The sequence below is a fragment of the Cydia fagiglandana genome, chromosome 12 (genome assembly GCF_963556715.1).
Source record: "Cydia fagiglandana chromosome 12, ilCydFagi1.1, whole genome shotgun sequence".
NCBI classification, from domain to species: Eukaryota; Metazoa; Arthropoda; class Insecta; order Lepidoptera; family Tortricidae; genus Cydia; species Cydia fagiglandana.
In genome coordinates this window covers 890,819-911,203 of record NC_085943.1, presented here as the reverse complement: position 1 = coordinate 911,203, position 20,385 = coordinate 890,819, and the positions used below count along the sequence as shown (strand labels likewise).

General features: G+C 39.2%; 3 protein-coding genes across 3 annotated transcripts; 2 read left to right on the top strand and 1 right to left on the bottom strand.

Moving 5' to 3' along the window:
* Positions 1–1,008: 1,008 nt before the first annotated feature.
* LOC134669337 (kynureninase-like) lies at positions 1,009–2,351 on the bottom strand. The gene has a single exon (XM_063526850.1). The coding sequence runs from the start codon at positions 2,301–2,303 to the stop codon at positions 1,017–1,019; it is 1,287 nt and encodes a 428-aa protein (XP_063382920.1). The 5' UTR covers positions 2,304–2,351; the 3' UTR covers positions 1,009–1,016.
* A 5,857-nt stretch (positions 2,352–8,208) lies between these two features.
* On the top strand, positions 8,209–15,221 carry LOC134669306 (cytochrome b-c1 complex subunit 2, mitochondrial-like). Its single transcript, XM_063526812.1, has 11 exons — positions 8,209–8,304; positions 9,748–9,842; positions 9,938–10,072; positions 10,684–10,972; positions 11,264–11,353; positions 12,150–12,280; positions 13,376–13,545; positions 13,828–13,947; positions 14,084–14,251; positions 14,495–14,565; positions 14,858–15,221. Exons 1-11 carry the CDS (start codon positions 8,209–8,211, stop codon positions 15,050–15,052), a joined length of 1,560 nt encoding a protein of 519 aa, XP_063382882.1. The 3' UTR covers positions 15,053–15,221.
* A 589-nt stretch (positions 15,222–15,810) lies between these two features.
* Positions 15,811–17,709, top strand: LOC134669194 (uncharacterized). Its single transcript, XM_063526714.1, has 3 exons — positions 15,811–15,967; positions 16,042–16,424; positions 17,435–17,709. Exons 1-3 carry the CDS (start codon positions 15,937–15,939, stop codon positions 17,672–17,674), a joined length of 654 nt encoding a protein of 217 aa, XP_063382784.1. The 5' UTR covers positions 15,811–15,936; the 3' UTR covers positions 17,675–17,709.
* The last annotated feature ends 2,676 nt before the right edge of the window (positions 17,710–20,385 follow it).

The following is a 20,385-nucleotide window of genomic DNA, read 5'->3' as shown; positions in this document are numbered from 1 at the left end:
CTATACTTGTTTATTATTTTGATAGGTACTCATTTATAAACCTAACTAATTAAAGGAAGCGAATAAAAATTCCAGAGTATTTCAATTAGGTTTTTGGACCCATTGAAAGTAATGTTGTGTGTTTTTATTATAGTAGGTATTCAATACCACAATAATATTACGTCGAGTTGCGGAAACCAAGCCCGCGAGAACCTATAACCTATATAACCACTAATAGGGATTTGTTGATATTTTGCCTTTAATAAGCGAATGGAAGAAAAAAGCGGCCAAGTGCGAGTCGGACTCGCCCATGAAGGGTTCCGTAGCAGCAAGTAACATAATAAAATTGCGGTTTACGATTTATGACGCATTAAAAAAAACTACTTCCTAGATCTCGTTCAAACCAATTTTCGGTGGAAGTTTGCATGGTAATGTACCTAATATTTTTTTAAGTTTTATCATTCTCTTATTTTAGAAGTTACAAGGGGGGGGGGGGGGCGGGGCGGGGACACATTTGGAAGTGTCTCTCGCGCAAACTATTCAGTTTAGAAAAAAATAATATTAGAAACCTCAATATCATTTTTGAAGACCTAAATTTATTGTTTTTTTTTTCTATTTTTGTGTGAAAATCTTAATGGGGTGCACAGAATACATCTACTTACCAAGTTATACTTCAACAGTATAGTTCTTATAGTTTCGTATTCTTACCTTGACCCTACTAGTATGTAGTGGTAATGTACGCATATTTTTACCATAATTTAAGTGTTGTTGTTAAGCTAAATTGGTTTTCAATGGAAAATATTGATAGGTAAAACTCATTTTAGTATCTTAATGTAAAATAATATTTAATGTTAATAAATAATAAATCACATTTACAGTACATATGGTCCTATTGCGTGACGACGTCACTAGTGCGTGAAATAGCACTTTTCGTGCGTATGTCAAAAGTTTAAAGGGCCATATGTACTGTAAAACGTTGTACGATACACGCGCGAATTCCTCTTTCCGCACTTGTATATATCGTAAATAACTATATTTTAAACAACAAAATTTCTCTTCGCACTAAACTCCTTATACGCTTCTTTTTCCATGATGTCTATCAAAATATCAACCATATCATATACTTCTACATAGCTTGTATAAAGCGCTATAGGCGCCAAGCGGATCACATTAGGTTCTCTAAAATCTGGCACTACTCCTTGCGATTTTAATGCCATGCTGATCCTATAAGCTTCCTCGTGCTCCAAGCATACGTGACCGCCACGTCTCGAGTCTTCCCTAAGATTCCCGATAGAAAAACCGAAAGAACTAAGCTTCTTTTCAATTAAAAACATTAAATAGGAAGTTAGGCGTAAGGATTTTATACGAATGTTAGACATACCGGCTTCATGAAACATCTTCAATGCACCTTCAATGGGAGCCATTGATAATATAGATGGGGTACCAATCTGCCATCCACTCCCGTCCTGATTATGCTCAAACTCTTGTTTTAGCAGAAACTGAGTTTCCGGCTTATTTCCATACCATCCAGCCAAACCTGGCAATTTTTTGAAATGCTTCCTATTAATGTATAAAGCTGCTGAGGATCCGGGGCCGCCATTGAGGTATTTGTACGTGCACCATACTGCGAAGTCACAGTCAAGAGACCCTAAATCCATTTCTACAGAGCCTATAGCATGGCATAAGTCCCAACCGATGATTATACCACGCTCTTTCGCAGCATCTGTTACTTTCTTCATGTCTAGAACTTGTGCACTTCTGTAAAGTACTGTTGGAAGAAGAATAACAGCTACATCATCTGTCATTGCTTCTATGATTTTGTCTTCGTCCAGAAACTTACCATCTTGGCTTTTTACGACCTTAACTGTTTCTGCAGGTTTGTAACCTTTTAATTGCACTTGGCTGTCGACGGCGTAGCGATCAGTTGGGAAATTTAAATCATCCACAAGAATCTTAAATCGCTTTTTCGTTGGTTTATAAAACGTACTTATCGTCTGATGTATAGATATTGTAGTAGATCCTGTCACTGCTATCTCGTCTTCATTAACGCCAATCAAAGGAGCCATAAGTTTAGCCAAGTATTTGGAATACAAGAAATACTTGCTGCCATCCACATTCCATATTTTAATGCTTTCTTCTTTCCATTTCTCTACCGCAATTTGAAGAGTTTCCTCTGCGTCTTTAGAGGCTAGACCGAGTGAGTTACCAGACATGTATACGACGCCTTTCTGAATGTAGAAGCGTTGTCTGAAGTGCCCAAGACGATCATTGTTGTCGAGTTCTTTAGGGTATTCTGAGCCTTCTTCAAATTTTAATTTGTCCATCTTGGAACCTACTACGCTGGGCGATGAAATGTTTCTGAAGCTGCTACGGCGAGTCTTGGTTTTAAATGCCACCCAGCGTGAAACTCGGCGTTTATGATGTTTGAATGGGTATTAAGATTTACAAGATGGTCGAGGATTGTATTTGTTCTTGGGTTTAGTTTCGTCGAAGTTGTCTGAGGGATTATGAATATTATGATTAGGTATAATTGACATAATGCGGTTACAATGCCGCAAATTCGTTGCAGAGACGCTAGCCTCTTGACACGACTAGCTGTTTGTGTGTATGTATGTTCGCGATAAACTCAAATTTACTCAAAATCAAGAGTAGTAAGTTACCTACCTACAGTCAAAAAAATTCTTTCCATACCATTTCGTAAGGTCCTTGTGACAATTGTCTCTGTGACAATACGACTACGCAGTGGTACTGAAATTAAATTCCGTAACCGTACTATACTTCGATTCGACTAAAAAAAAGATAATAGGTACCTAAATGTTTTCAAAATTTTTTACGAACAAAATCGCTGCTAATGTTACGTCTGGAAGAACCTTCGCAAAATCGTACGGTAACCACATCACCACTGTCTTAGGATAAACTTTATTGATATAGTTTTTGCTGGTTTCAATAATCCCAAAAATCACCCTAGTAAATTTTAATAGTTGCTTGCTTACTTACATAATTATAACCCTTCAAGAAAAGAGCGTACTCCCATATTAAATGCCGGCAACGCGCTTGCAACCCTTCTGGTGTTGCGGGTGGCCATGGGCGGCGGTAATCGCTTACCATCAGATGATCCGTCTGCTCGTTTGCCTCCTATTTCATAAAAAAAATTGGTATATATAATAGAACTACTTAATTTTAAAATGGACACAAAATATTGGTCGGTTCCCGATTCGCCGGATTTTTATTTCGTCGGATTCCTCTTTCGCCGGGTTTTCGTTAGGATGTCCGATGAATCGGACAATCCGAATAACATAAGAGAATCCGACGAAACAAGAATCCTGTGAATCGGGAACTAACCAAAATTTTTTCTGGCATTTCTTTTGTTTTATCCGCTACTATAGATGCTGCGGACTGTACTTCAAACCTATCCCATGCCAAACGCCAATAAACGTAGAAAATGTCGAACAAAAACCAATTATTTTGTCATCAACGCATAATTTGTGACAAATTGTCTTTTGTTAACTGCTAATTTGCTAATAGTCAATGCGTGCCGCACGGAGCCTTCAAGGAGATGCTTAGATAATCTAGTTCTGTTTCCCATTAAAATACAATTTGATTAGAATGTAGTAACAAACTATTTAACCTCTAGCGAGGCGTGGCTCACTCCGCGATTTCGTCGCATCGCTCCACGTACATGCGGCCCACACCAATTTAGGTGTCTAGCAGTCACGTGACGCTACGGAACGGACGCGTGGGCTATAACCGCGAAAATCGAAGTTTGCAAATTGCTGGGATTTTTCTCTGTCACTCTAATTACGCCTTCGTTGGAGTAAAAGAGAAAGATCTCCGCAATTTGCGAATTTCTGTTTTCGCGGTAGCCGCTCTGCTCGCGCCTGCGCCACCTTACGGTCATATCATATCTGTCGTAAATAGACGCGTTTTGTTAGAGAGTGAAACTTCTGTACCTAGTACTATCCTTTATTCTGTGCTCTAGCGTCCAACAGTCCTAATATATCTTCCTCGCGTTGTCCCAGCTTTTGCCACGGCTCATAGGAGTCTAGGGTCCGCTTGGCAACTAATCCCGAGTTTTGGCGTAGGCATTAGCTTTTACGAAAGCCACTGCTATCTGACCTTCCAACCCAGAGGGCAAACTAGACCTTATTGGGTTCGGTATCCAATTTTTCTTGTATCGTGGGCCGCTAAGTATAGGGAGCTAGGGAGGACTCCTTTGTCCAGCAGTGGAGCATCAGAATAGGCTAGGAAACAAAACTAACGCTTCAATATGTTTGTCCTGAAAACCGCAATCGCATAGACACACAATGTAGATTAAAACATGGTAATTACTATGACGTGTGCTTAAAAATAATGTGGAGATAAACAGAGATTATGTCATAAAAGTGATAGGCTGTTTGCTACTGCAGTGACCGCCGCTATCTATCAAATTTCGCTCAGAAGCTGTATTAATTAATAAATAAATATTATAGGACAATTTTACACAGGTCAACCTAGTCCCACGCAGTAAGCTCAATAAGGCCAATTAATAACTTTCAGTACCTACGACCAATGGATTGTGTATATCGGAAGGGACGAGTAGCTCAAAAATATCCGAACATGGTCTCTAATGTCTTGGTAATAGAGGCTGTTCGGTATTTGTGACCACCCGACACGTCTAAAGGAGCCCACTGGCTACCAGTTTGCCGGACGATATCAGCGTGTCAGTAAAACCCAAAATTTGACAGCTCCGAACAACTGACAGGACTGATATTATCATCCGGCGAACTGGTAATCTGTGGGCCCCTTAAGAGGCGACTGTATTAAATACCTAAAGACGAATTCTATCGTACAGCGCCACCATCTTCAGCTGTCAAACACGTGGCACGATTTTTTTTCAAACTTTACACGTCTATCTAACACAATAAAGAAATAATAATACAATAATTCAGCCTATATACGTCCCACTGCTGGGCACAGATCTCCTCTCATGCGCGAGAGGGCTTGGGCTATAGTCCCCACGCTAGCCCAATGCGGATTGGGGACTTCACATACACCATTGAATTTCTTCGCAGATGTATGCAGGTATCCTCACGATGTTTTCCTACTTCGAAAAGCTAGTGATAAATATCCAATGATATTTCGTAGGTCATAAGTTCCGAAAAACTCATTGGTACGAGCCAGGATTTGAACCGCGACCTCCGGATTGAAAGACGGGCGTCATATCCACTCGGCCACCACTGATTTTTAAAATAAATAAATAATTTACTTAAAATATTCTTCGCTAACCCACGAGAAGACAGGTCGTCAATAGCGACTACCATCACACCCATATCAAACACCCACTGACGAAGAAATCGTGACAAGGAAATGGAGATGGATAGGACATATTAATTATATACTATTCGAAGAGGGGAAATGAATAACGCAGCCATCGCTTTCGGTTGGAAACCGGCGGACGGACAGGCCCGGATTTAGAAACCTAGGGCCCCTAGGCACTTAGTATGGTACTTAGAATTTAGGGGGCCCCCATCTCAAAATCATTGCTAGGTTGCCTGGGCCCCTATTAGGCACAGGCCTTGTGGATTGTGGGCCTAGGGAGCAATCCGGCCCTGCGGATGGAAGCCGTGGCTACGGCGGCCCTGTAGGTACACTCTTGGCAACGGTCCGCTATTTGGGTCGGTGAAGATTCGAAGACGGGGTGCGAGCTTATCAAGGCCCTTTGCACCTCTGGGCTCTTCGGTTTGTGTATAAAAATTATTCTGTTTTGGCAAAAAATCCTCAAGTAGCCTTCGAGTAATCGGTAATAACAGGCGTGGCTCACTCCGCGATTTCGTTGCGTCGCAACAAGTACATCCGTCCCACACCAATTTTGGTGGCTACTTGGCCAGTCATAGGCCGCGCGTGGCGCTTGCGCCACCTAGCGGTCATATCTGTCCTAATCGTAACAGATGCGTTTTGTTTGAGAGTGAATCTTCTGTACCTAGCTAGTACTATTATTTATTCTGTGTCTATAGGTACATTTTAAAAAGTTTCCCCGAAATGAGAACTGTTTTTTAACTCGGTTAAAAACACTACACGTGCACCTATCGCATCCGCGCTACATACTGTAACCCATGACATAATTATGTATAATCAGGCAATGCCAAGGTTCAGATAAGGTCTACAAACACCGTAAAGGCATTAACTTGTTGTTGCCCTCTTGTTGTTATAGGAAAAGCAAACACGGATTAAGTAATAATAACGTCAAACGGGGGAAAAATAGATTTCGTGAACACGTGTAATAGAGTATTACTGCAATGTTCTGTCGCCAGAGTGCAGCACTAATTTGTTTAGTAAACCATAGAGTAACTATACATACTAGGCCTTAAACAATTTTTCACCTCAGCAGCTCGAACAAGGGTACTTTGCTTCTTAAAAACAGTGAGCAAAATGCGATTTTGCTCACTGAGTCATTTTGTGTCACTAAGTGAGCAAAATCACTTAGTGAGACAGTATGAGTGAGCAAAATCGCATTTTGCTCACTGAGTGAGACAAAATGTCATTCAAGTGACTTTTATAGTCAAATGTTATTTCAACATGCGGGGTCTAATACAAGTTCGATATACTTGGGTTCTATTATCTCTGTCCCTCTAGGTATGTTCTCACTGCTTAGGGTGAAAAATTTTGTGTACAGTCACCTGCAATAATATGTTACTCTTCGAAGGCCGCAAAAATATGTGACACGCTCTTATTTGTAGAGCCATAAGAGCGTGTCAGATATTTTTGCGGCCTTCGAAGAGTAACATATTATTGCAGGTGACTGTACTACACGAGATCAAAGTTATTTACATCTCGTGCGCTTTTGAATCCCTTACTACGCTCAAGATTCTAAATTAGATTCACTCGCTACGCTCGTGAATCTATTATAGAATCTTTCGCTTGCACGGGACTCAAAATAAGCACTCGAAGAAATATCAAACTTTGATCTCTTGTTGTACAAATAACTATTTTGACAAGTTTTCACTTTGACATTGATGCAACAAAGTATGAAAATGATGAAAGGGTAGGTACTTCTAGTTAGAGTCAGACTGTGAAAATTCTGCAGCGATTTTAATAGCCCAAAGTTTGCCCACCACTGGAATAGACTGATAGAGTGAGGCAGAAACCGAACTTTCGATTGTCGTGTTTCACGCCATGTGATTGGCCTAGTGCCGCCCTCTACGCAGAGTTTTGCGTAATATAGTATTTGGCGGTGTATTTATCTAGTCCATAAAGCCCCCTCCACACTCGCGCACGAGTCTAAATAATAAAGGGCATAGAGGAAGGTAGAGTCTGGCTAACCAAAAATTGTTGACAGATATTTCGTTGTTGTATCACCAATTGTCTATGATTTAAAAAAAAGCTAAAAGTCAGTTGTCAATTTATGTCATTCATTCAAATTGTTTGCGGTTTATAATGGATTTATTTTAAATAATATTAATAATTTCTATACTGAGTGACTAACTGACTATAGTGAGGTTCGCTAACTATTATTTAAGCTCGTAAATAATTACGACAATGTGCGAAGTCGACGTGTAGCGTTGTATAACGAAAAACTGCAATGTTTACAACTCCTAACCAAATATAAATAAATTAGGAGGTTGGTGCTCTATAAATATTTTGATACTTTAAGTATTAGTTCTAACATTTGCGTATTACTTTGATTAAGTACGTGAATTTATTAATGCCTGAATCTCATAAATATGACAAGTGTACAAAGAAACGGATTAACTAAAAGTTCTGAAAAATTTCTATAAAATCTAAATATTGGAACGTAAACATTAGGTGTTTGTCGTTGACTGTACTTTAAATAGTGGTAGAAATTATGTGAGCTGACTTTGAGTGCACGTAAACGTTTATTTAACTTATTTCCTTAGGTACCTTACTTGTACACAGAATATCATAAATATTGTCGAGTATCAAAACTATAATTCTTACTACACAAAGTGTGACCAGCCCAAAATTTTTTGAATTTCCCGCCAAAAATTTAGGTAAAATTTCAGTAGCCAGACTCTAGGTATTAGATATCACTGAATAACAAACTTATCAAAAGCAGCAGTCATCATAGCATTTTTACCTTTTTACAAACAATTCTTCTTTCACATTGACATTGACACCATCATGAACAAACTACGTATAATTTCTCCTCAATTTTCCAATTTCCGAGCATTTTCCACCAGTCCTCGTCGCCAAGTGTTAGGGGCTTGCGGCGTCAAACCGGATTACGGCCCGATGGACATCCACCGGTGCACGCTGAAGAACGGGATCAATCTGGTATCGACGAAGCCTCATGGGGCGCCGATGGCTGCCTGCACCATACTTTATCAGGTGAGTTAATAGTTTATATTTCAAATTTGTAGCACACCAAATGAAGCAGGTCAGGATCGCATTATTGGACCGTCTCGTCGGAAGCCAATTCGGACCGATAACCAGATCAGGGGGGCTACCGCCAATACCGAAAATCGTCAATTGCGGGGATTTTTCTCTGTCACTCTAATTAAGCCTTCATTGGAGTAAAAGAGGAAGATCCCCGCAATTTGCGAATTTCGGTTTTCGCGGTAGCCGCCCAGGGCTATAACCGCGAAAATCGAAGTTCGCAAATTGCGGGCATTTTTCTCTGTCACTCTAATAACGCCTTCATTGGAGTAAAAGAGAAAGATCCCCGCAATTTCCGAATTTGGGTTTTCGCGGTACCCCCCAGAAATACCTAATACAATTTAGCCAATTTGGTATCACAAAAAATCATTTATTCAGTCGAAATAAACCCTTGAATTGAATAATTTTACGGTTTAGACTCACTTGTTGTTGTTGTTGTGGCGCGAGTGATTAAAAACAAGTGAGTCTAAACCGTAAATTTATTCAATGTTATAGTTCGTTTTTTTACCATTAGAAATAAGGTAAATAATCTTGATATGTCTTTTAATTGAAAAACACATTTTAAAAATAAGTTACGGCAAATATGTAACAATTATGGATCTAATATGATCATTTATAATCTTCTGCTTTCATAAGTAATAGTTTTTGATTTTTAAAAAGCGTTTTTCAATTAAAAGACTTGTTAAGATCGCTTACCTTCTTGCAAGTTCTTTCTAATGCTAAAAAAACGAACTGTAGTATGTCTCACAACAGTTTAAATTCGAAATAAACCCTATTTGTACAGTTTTTTCTTCTGCCAAACTGCAGACTGCAGAACAGTTTGTTGGCAAGAAACAAGATAGGTATCGATGTTCTTATCGTAAATAACACTTACAGTACAATACGATACAAGTGCGATAAGTGGGAAATTCTTGAAACTCGTGTCGATTTAAAACACTTCCTTCGGTCGTCGTGTAACGTGAAATTTATCGCCACTCGTTGCGAATTTTAATTTAAAGTTGTATCCAGACGAGACAATTTTTCGCCAATCTGATGAAATTCTCCGATCGAACAGGGCCGTGCGGACGCAAATACCAATTTGATCCCCGATCACATCAGCAGGTGCGGACACAAAAATGCCAATTTTCATAGTAGAATGCAAATTGGTGATTTAATTTGTGTACGTGTGGACGCTAGATGAGATTGACCAATTATTTTCCTGAACGAATCGACTGATTTCGTCAGTCCCGTCTGGATACCCCTTTAATGAACATAGAAAGTTTTTGAATTTTAGTGGCAACGTGGTCGCGGGAAAACAAATTAGGTCTAATGTTGCCATACCATACTGGCCGTGCTGCTAGTGATGTGATAATTTCTATGAATCGGTAATATAATTGTAGTGACTTTTCCGTACAGAGCGGTTCTCGCTTCGAGTGTGACGACCAGCTCGGAGCTACCCATTTTCTGCGAACATGTTCCAGCGCTGCTGGCTGTGCTTATAGTGCCTTCAGGTAAGCCGGCTTAATAAATAGGGTATTTGACTGTATTTAAAATAAATTGGGTACTCTCCTATACTTAAAATAAATTTTTCACATTGATTTTACAGTAAAACTAGAGTGCTCCAACAGCTTGGTTCGTACATAACTGTCAACTCGGACCGCCAAAGTATCGCTTTCACCCTCCAATGTCCCCTCCCCGCGTTCCATGACGTCAAATACTACCTGCTAGATATCGCATCCAGGTATGTCACATGTTTGAATGGCCTTTTGGATGGTAACTAAGAAAAATAATTATTAAAATAATACTCAGTGGTTTGAGCATATAAATTACATTTATTAATAAGTTACCTATCACCGCTCGCCATGGGCAGGGTGTTCATCCTCACACCCTAGAACCTAATGGTCGCGCACTGTGCGGCTAAAGATAAATTTCCTAATGCGGACACTCTAATTGCTGTGGAATGAGCTCTCTACCGAGGTTTCCTCAAGGGCCTAAAGTATGAGGCATGGGGCTCTTCAAACAAGGGTCAGAAACGCGCATGTAACACCCCTGGAATTATTCCTAACTCTAAGGTGGCCGCTTACCATCAGGCAGATGGCATGCTTGTTTGCCACCAACGTGATATAAAAAACCAATAACATGAATCCCAATCCTTGATGACTATTCTGATTCAAAATAATGTGATTTTCGCCGACCTCCGCTTAGCCCTATTCAGCCCACGTCCCTCTTTTGGCATTGATTTGTTTATGCATGCCTACATATCTGAATGCATGTGTTGTGGTGGTGGCTGACTCAGTCCTCTTACTTTGTGTGTGTGACTTAATCTTGATTGAACTATCCTCAATTTGGCAGAACGTGCTTCCGCCAACACGAGATTGACTTATACAAGCCCCAACTCAAACGGGACTTGCAAACCGTCCACCCCGAAGTTCTCGTGATAGATCTGGTCCAGAAAGCCTGCTGGGGCGGCGGACTGAACAACTCCGTCTTCTGCGAGGAGGAACGTATTGACAGCATGTCGTCGAATGACTTAGACATGTTTTCGCTGCTAAACATGCGCTCTGATACGTGTACGATGGGCAGTTATGGCTTACCCCATGATGAGATGATGACTTATGGCGAAATGATTGAAGGTAAACGGGTAAGTATACTTCATGACACGGGATTCAGGTGTACATTTGTGTTCTATAATTTCGTTTGCAATAATTTAACTTTCCCGGAATAGTTATGGTATGTTTTCAGCTGCCGTGCTGCCCGTGTTTATATTATCTTAATGATTAAATAATTACATGTTAATGTCTAATATACCTACTTATTTTCACTCAGTTACACATTCAGGTGAAGTTGTAATATCACTAATATCATATTAATTTAAACCTATGGATTACCACAAAACGAATAAGTGCAAATGAAATTATGGAATACTTTATAGAGCTATGAAACAGAAGAGTCTGCAGTTGACAACGTACAGATGCCTTATGAAGAAATGGCGCTACTTAATAGGAAGATTGATTTTAATCTGGTAGGTAGTTGCTATTCACTTTCAAACATTATCTTCAATCCAAAATACAAATCCTCACCAGCTTGATTTTTACTTATACTAAAATTGGTATGCCTCGTCGTTTATTTTCTCCACAAGAAGATCATGAAATATGTAGGTATCAGATAATTTGGGTTTTAGGCGTATAGTACAACTTAGTTTATCAAATGCTCTAGAGTATTACACAGTATTGCCAGACCAAGGTAAGGTACCGACTTGGCAACCACCATCGCAATTCGCAACGTTTATACGCATTTCCACACTTCGTCGTTACACAAAATAATGCAGAAAATAAAATATTTTTCACCACACCAGCTCGGAAAGGCTTACTTTGCATCTTAAAATCTGATAGCAAAGTTGCATTTTATTCACATGGGAGACAAAGTAATCAAATGCAAATTTTGAGTTGGTTTCTTATGTTTGCTGGTAGAAATGACTTTTAAATGATGATTTTGGATGATAAATACTTAATAACATTCATTTGGATTTGATTTTGTTTGATATTTTATATTTAATATTTGCTTCAGGTTGGTGTGGTGAAAAATTTTGTGTTTCACTCGGGGGCAAATTTTGTTTAACCCTCGTGCTTTGAAACCCTCGCAACGCTCAAGATTCCATTTTTCGAACCACTCGCTACGCTCGTGGTTCAATTTTGGAAAATTTTCGCTTGCTCGGGTATCAATATTAGCACGAGCAGTTAAACAACAACTTTGCCCCCTTGTAAAACAAATAACTATTAAAATGCGATGAAATAATTCAAAGTTTTCAACGGTCACAGGATCGACCAGCGAAGCCGCGATGGTATCCACCTTCGTTCGCTCGTGGTGGCTTTGAGTACCACGATCTGGGTCCGGACTCTGATACGTGGATCGCTATTGCCGTTCCTGGATGTGGAAATACGGACCTTCAGTAAGCTGCTCTAACATAAATCAATGAATATATATAGGTTGAATTGAATATGTACATGCCTATAGAACTATAGATTCGTACTGTACTCATTGAAAGATTTGAAAATTAACATTAGTAGGAATGAGAGTTCAATTATTTCGTCTTGATACACGCTTTGCTACTATGCTCAAGTTCAATCATTTGACTGATGAACTTAATATTGAAACCAAAATAATATGCAGTATACTCTACTCAGTTCTTCGAGCAACACGGAAGGGAGGCGGCATTCGCACTATTTCCCCTCTGCCGAGGTACAAGATTAGCGCGTCAATCTAATCTAGCGCGGGTAATAAAACTAGTTGCACTTGGATTTTTCACTAGACCGAGTCCAGACGCGCGCGTGAACACTGCTGCACAAAAATGCCTGTTTGCTCGGTTTTTTGTTATAAAAAGAGGTCGGGGACATCAAATTTACAAAAAGAAAGTGTTACATTTCACATGTAATATTTTTTTTTTACATATATCATACGTTAAATTACATTTAAATACAATTATTATATTTTAGTCTCAAGTAATTGTTGGATTTATCGATTTTGCTCGCTCAGTACAAATTGCGGATCGGTCGAGCGACAAATCCGACTTCACATCTCTCAGAATACAATGACATACTTTAACGAAAATGTGTTAGTGTGCGTGTTGTGACACTAGTCACTCGTCCGTACACAAAAAGATATCGAGGTTTGCAAGATTTGTCTTTGACGTGTGTCATTTTCTATGTATATGTGTCGTCATTACAGATTGGATTTTGTATGTAAGTGTGTGAGAAATGCGACTGTGTGCACCTTTCCCCCCGCGAAAAATGGCAGAAAGATTTGTACGGCGAGATATCGCTTGGGCCCCTCCTTTCCGACGTGTCGGAAGCCGGTGTTGCTCGAAGACTCAGTTGGTATAGCGACTGGTACAAAAACCGCGCCGCAATTTCATGATGTTGTACTTTCTAATATAATATTGCATTATAATATACGTAATATAAGTAATTTAATACTTACGATTTCTAATTTCACCGAGATTCTACAACAGCTTAAGTTAAAAACTTTAGATTTTGTTTGGTTCCAGCTGTCTAATGACGCACAACATCGTCGCGTCAGCCTGCGGCACTGGCAACAACTCTAGCGGACAACACGCGGAGGACCGTGTGCCGCAGCCGCCGTTAGGGGGCTTCGCTACTGATGTCTACACGAAGTTCAGGGCTTTCAATATATCTTATGCGGATACGGGAGTGTTTGGTGAGTTTCGACTTAGGAGTTACTTAGAAAATGCCCAAACTACTAACGTGTTGTGTGATGTCTGATGTAACCACCATAAATGTAAAATGTCTATGAAAATAATATGACGTTTGTTGTCACACTTCCATCTCACACAACCTATTTCCTTATTATGTTTGTAATATTAAATTTTTTTATTCCATACTTTGTCATAGATATATATGTCAAATTTAGCTGGTGCAAAATTAGCTTAAATGGACTACTGTTATTATGGATTTATTACTTCCAATGAATGGTTTACAGGTATCCTCATGAAGACACGGTCTTGTAGCGCAGCCTCGGCTGCCTTATTTGCTGCGAGCTTCTTGAAGAAGCTAGGAAAACTAGCTCCCGATCAGATTTGCGTTGGAAGGCAGAGGCTAAGTACGAAATTGTTTTTTACTTGAAAATATAATAATCAGTTAAATTATCGACTTCAAAAGTAATAAAATGCAGGTAATATACGAAATTAAATGCGTTTGTACGGGACATTTAATGGAATCCCCTCTTTGTTTTTCAGAACTGGACATAGCTCTTCAAGAGGAAAACTGTGTAAGCATCTCTGAGGGTATGGCACTGCAGGCTGCGTGCTGCGGTCGTCTCGACAACGCCTACCAAGCCATTAGCCTTTTGAACAGTGTCACTGACCAGGAGGTCACTGCTACTGCCAACTGCTTGGCTAGCAAATGTATGTGTTTTTATATTATACATACATATATATAATCACGCCTATTGCCCAGAGGGGTAGGCAAAGACCACGAATTTCCACTTGCTACGATCCTGACATACCTCTTTCGCTTCCTTCACTGTATACTTTCTTTTTTTTTTACTTTTTTTGTATTATTTATAAGCAAATTAGCTCTGTCTTCAATTACAAATTACCGATAATTGGACTTGGAATAGTAAGGCCATACCTATAGTCGTTGTTAAGTCGTCGAATATGCAAGACTGACAGAGAGGCAAATAACTAAATTTCGACTTTCATGTATTTGGTCGCGATCTGTATTAATCACGATTATAAAAAAAAGCCTTTTATTTCTTGCATCAATTTTTACAAATGAAATATGGTAGTAGTCTCTCGATTATAGTAATATTTATATTTCATCGGTTGGCTTAAAATTGTATTTGTGTCGGAGCCCAAAATATCCGGTTCATAGAATTTTCGGATGACTTGTAAATTCGAATGTTACTTGCCCTTTTGACGTGATAACGTCTTATAAATCGATGAACACCGGTAGCATGCACGAAAAAGTGTCATGTTGTGGACAGATGTCCATGGTAACGTTGTGGACAGATCTCCCTGGTAAAGTTACGGCCAAAGTATGCAATTTTTCATCAATGTTTTCTTATGACGTTATCACGCAAAATTATCGTCCGTAAACCGACTTTACAGACACCCTATTTTTTTCCAGGTAACAGGATGGCCGTGGCTGTCGTCGGTGACGTCCAAGCTGTGCCTCATGATCGGGAGCTACTCTGTGCTTGTTGATAACAATAAATTATGAGATATCTGTATGTCAGATAATTTTAGAACTTATAGATGGCCAAGCAAATCTTGTCAGTAGAAAAAGGCGCGAAATTGAAATTTTCTATGAGACGATATCCCTTCGCGCCTACATTTTTACAAATTTGCCGCCTTTTTCTACTGACAAGATCTGTTTGACCAACTATACATTTGTTTACGTATGTTATTTAAAATGGACTATTAAATCTCTAAAATATTTAAAATTGTAATACGATTATTTAACTCTCCTTTTTCAGAAGTCGGTTGAAATGAGGCCTTGTCGCTACCACCGCATAGGCACTGCAATATTTATTAAGAAATTAAAATCGTCTTACTTATCGTAATGTTGCGTTTTGATCTTATGATATATTATGTTGTTGTTTTATCACAGAGTTTCTGTGGCCTGTCTCCATCATCGAATGCATCGAATTAGCTCGATGGTACCATAATATTGTATTTTGCAAATTTTCAGCTCAATCGGAAATTGGAAAGTGGGTCAATACATACTAACAAATTACTAACTAACAAACCAAGAAACTTGCATAGAGTTAGACCAAGAACAGTCTGCAGCGATTTTGATAGCTCACAAAGTGCAAATGTTATTTTGAACATCAAACTTCTATGATATTCTTGGCCGAACATTACCAACAAGTGAAATTTATTACAGAAAACCGAACATTTATGAGGCACAACACTAACAAATAATACATGGCAACACTATCCGTCAAATGTCAGATCAAACGTCACTAACAGTCGCTAAGCGCAGTAATATTTTATTTGCGATATTATTGTATAAAAAATCATTTAACACTAATATTATAATGTCTTAGACGTAAATTTATGTAAAAAGGTAAACCCAATTCATCATCATGATGAATTCTCTACAAAACTCCGTTAAATGTAAGTACCGTTTGAGGTTATGTCACAATCCTTATTTTTAGCGATTTGACTGTAATAACCGCTTTATATTCCAGATTTGCGGTTGATAAACATCAAAACAGCTCTAAATACACTGAAGGAATGTAAACCATCGAATATAAAGCCAGTGTTGGCGTCTAAACACGATGTTTTCCAAAAGGCAAAAGTCATTTCTTTTTGCCCACGAGAAATCGGTGTAGAGATTAATGAAAAGCCGATAATAGGCAGGATTAAGCAGGATCCTGTTCCGTACATCCCTATAATCAATCCGCGGTCTATCCTTCCTCTGGTAGAGGACTGGAGAAAGGATGAGGTGGGGTTGCCAGCGGTTAAGCAAGAGGAGATACAGGCGGCTCGGCTGATTGTTATTAGGAGGAAGAAGATGAAGAAACATCATAGGAGGAAGCTGTGGAAGAGGATGAGGCATCGCTGGGCGAGGGTGAGGCTTTTGTACTGATATTTATGCTAAAAATTTACTCTTAATATAAAAATCTTAACACATTCATTGCCAACCAGGCAAACAACACATCCACGCCATGCCACAAAAATTTCGTCGTAAAGCAGTAGTACCACGATCCCGATTATCAGGTCGTCCGGCCTGGGAATGAAATCATTACATACTCAATATTCTGGGTTTAGGCACTGAATGTGTTAAAGCATTTTATTTCACTAATCAAGCTTTTTGGTGGTAATCATAAGCCCTTTCTTTAATGGACCATCTATTAAATGTAGTGAATATATTTGTGATAAACTCAAAAACTACTGAACAGATTTTTATCATTTGTTAAGATATTGTGTAACCCATGCAAAGCCGGGGCGGGTCACTAGTCTAGTAATATAGGGTAATTGTGTTAGTTTACCGTCCGGTGTCAGTTTCCGTCCACTTGACAGATAAACAAATGTATTATTTGCTTTTGTATTTGCTTTTTTAATTTGCTTCATATGAAATATAATTTTTATGTAGATAGATAAATTGTCACAGTTGATGGAGGCAGACTACCTCCTCAAAATACTTTCTTTAGTCGCTGCAACTATCATCTGCAAAGATGCTGTGGCCAATGATGAGATAAATTGTTTAGATATTAAGGATTGAAATAAATTCAAATTTGTGCAGCAATGAAGGTTTATATTAAAATTTCGTCAAGTGAACGGAAACTGACACCGGATGAAAACTAGCGACATCACCCTACATCAAATTTATAGTGACATCCTCACACTTTGTTCTCTTCAGGTCTACAAAGTTAGTTAGTACAGTCGCCATCAGATATATCGGAGCGGCCAAGGTCTTCACAATATCTGAACACGCACTCTAACGTCCTGACAATAGAGGCGTGTTCAGATATTTGTGAACACCTTGGCCGCTCCGATATATCTGATGGCGACTGTAGTAGACTACTCCTTCTCCACTTGTACTTACATTTCAGTCTAAATACTTAACTCTAATTTCAGATAAAACAACGCCGCCGCCAAATCAAAGAGAAGGCCTTCCAAAACGAACTCCTCGCCCTTATCAAGCAAGCCAACGACTTCTCAGCCGAACAGTATGTGGCCAGCAAACTGGAGAAAGCTAACCACACCCCGCTACCCACTAGATGGCGCCACAAGCGTTTGCCCGAGTTCATTATACGGCAACTGCTTGGTATTGATAAGAAGATCAATTATAAACATAACGACAAGTATAAGGCTTGAGTGTGTAGTAGTCAAATAAAGTAGAATTATATAGTAATTATAGAGTTTTATTTTAGACTAGTTTCTGCCCGCGACTTCGTCTGCGCGGAATGATGATTGAATTGATTGATAAAAACTATCATGTCTACCAAAATTCATCTTAAATTAGTTCAGCGGTTGAAGCGTAAAGAGTTAGCAAACAGAACCTTGAGGGATGATATTCGGGATAAAAATTATCCTATGTCCTTCTCCGGGACTTAAATTATTTCTATATCGAATTTCAACAAAATCGGTTCAGCGGTTTTAGTGTGAAGAGGTAACAGACAGACAGATAGGCACACTTTTGAATTTATAATATTAGTATGGATTGGTATGGATATTAAGTAGCGACATCTAGAACACCAAAAAAACCGTTTCCACACAAGGTTTACAATCTAAGTTTAGCGCCATCTATACGATGTTTGTGGTACTACTATGATGAAGCCACAGCTACTAAGTATCCAATTCTCCATGTTGGAAACGTTGTCTAGATAGAGTTTCGAAGACTTACGCTAGATGGTGCAAATAGTTAAAAAGTTAATACTTTGTTTTCAGTACAGTTTCAGACCAATTCTGCCAAAGGAAGTCTTTGGTTCACGAAGCGCCGTATTTAACGATTACAACGGCCACTATTATAGGGACAAAGAAACGACATTACCTATACCTTTCTCTTTATACCTTTATTTTGCTATAAAGGTGGGTTCATATTAATCCCATGTCTCCACAATATCCCGATCATAATCTGTCTAATATGCGACGTTCTTAAGAGTGGTATTCCACCTGTCCAATGTCAGCGCTTCTCACTGTCTCAATAAAGCAAAAATTGAGACACAAATAGCGATGAAAATTACATGAAAGATACATGTAAGTACCTATCTTTCAAAGGCACCTGTATTTTTCAATAAAATACAGTAGGTAGGTATCTTTCCTTGCGGATCTTCGATTGAATCTTTCGCAAGTTAAAGTTTTTTACGTGTAAAATACATTGTATTTTTCGCATTATTATATAATATTATGAATAGTGACTCGGAACGTATTGGCTCTCATACATACAGGTGACTTTTCATTCCGCTGAGACTATATTTCGATATCAGTTAAGGTGGTTCGCCTAGGTTACTCAAAACTTAACTCTCGCTAGATGGCACCACTTTTGCAAAATTTCAAGTTTTATTTTTTTGTGAAATGGTCTTGGTATTTGTATACTTAGAAGTATGTTTCGCGCACTCTTTAAGTAAATATTGAACTATTAAAATGAACATAAAAAGGTTGAAATTAGCAATTATGACGAAATACTTATAAATTGGAATCGTTAATCTATGGCATTTAAAATACATGTAAAATACACAGTATAAAACAGGTATTATACGTGTATGATTGTATTTGTCAGACAAACGTCAGTTTTGTTTTTTCGAAAGTTACATGTATTTTGTTATTAAAGTTATTAAAATTATCAATGTTATTAAAATTATGTTGCCACACACACACGCACACACACACACACACAACACACACACGCGCGCGCACATACACACACACAACATACACATGCGCGCGCGCGCACACGCACACACACACACACACACACGCGCGCACACGCACACACACACACACACACACACACACACACATCACACACACACACCACAGCACACACACACACACACACACAATAAATTCTAGTAGGTACTACCGCACAGAAAGGACACTTGCTACAAAACCGAAGTTAGACAGCGATTCTGGGACGAATCATGTTATCCCTTTCTAATGTATGGCACTATCCCTTTCGGCTATTTATTGTTGTTAAAATTCAAATCATTATCTTATCTGTGGTCGTGCACGCAAAAGGACGTCAAGTGGTGCCAACCCTAATAATTGCTCGGAGTATTGCTGAGCCGAACGGAGCCGAGTTTGCCCGAAGTCAGGAGGGTCTTCCCACTGTCTAATAAAGTATTTCTAGGTACTCTTTTGTCTGAACACGACACGTATACAGACAGACCCTAACCGAGGTTAATCACAACTCGCGATCCCAATACCAACTTCGCTAACAAAATAAATAAATACCCGGCAAATTTATGTCGGCCAACTTTTTACGGGGCAACTTTGCCTGCGAACTTCGCGGCTGATTTATGCGTGCGGCAATGATTTGTGGCTAATTTCATTGCCTAAGTAGGGAAGATGAGCTCATGAATATAGGGGTTTGACATTTGTTTGTGTAGGGTTCCATATCATTTCCTAAACTACTTAAGTACCTACTTACCGACTAGGAGTACTAGTTACCTAGTACTCAGTCAGCCATCAGCAATTCAGCATCTTTAGTAGAGGATAAAACAACGCGCCAAAAGTATCTGCCACCCTGTTCTTCCAAATACATATACCTAAGTAAGGTAGGTATGTCTTATAGTTTGCGTTTTGGATGCTGACTGTAACAGGCCCTCGGGAATACTGCATAGGTAAAATCCGTACTCCAGGCGTGGCTCACTCCGCGATTTCGTCGCTTTGCTACAGGTAGCTAAAAGTACATCCGTTCCATCTCAATTTTGGGGAAAGCCATAAGCCGCGCGTGGCGCAGTCGCCACCTAGCGGCCATATCTGTGCTGATCGTAACAGACGCGTTTTGTTAAAGAGTGAGTCTTCCAGTGTTGCCAACTCGGATTATGAAAAAATGCTAGACTGATGTCTAGATTATGCCAAAA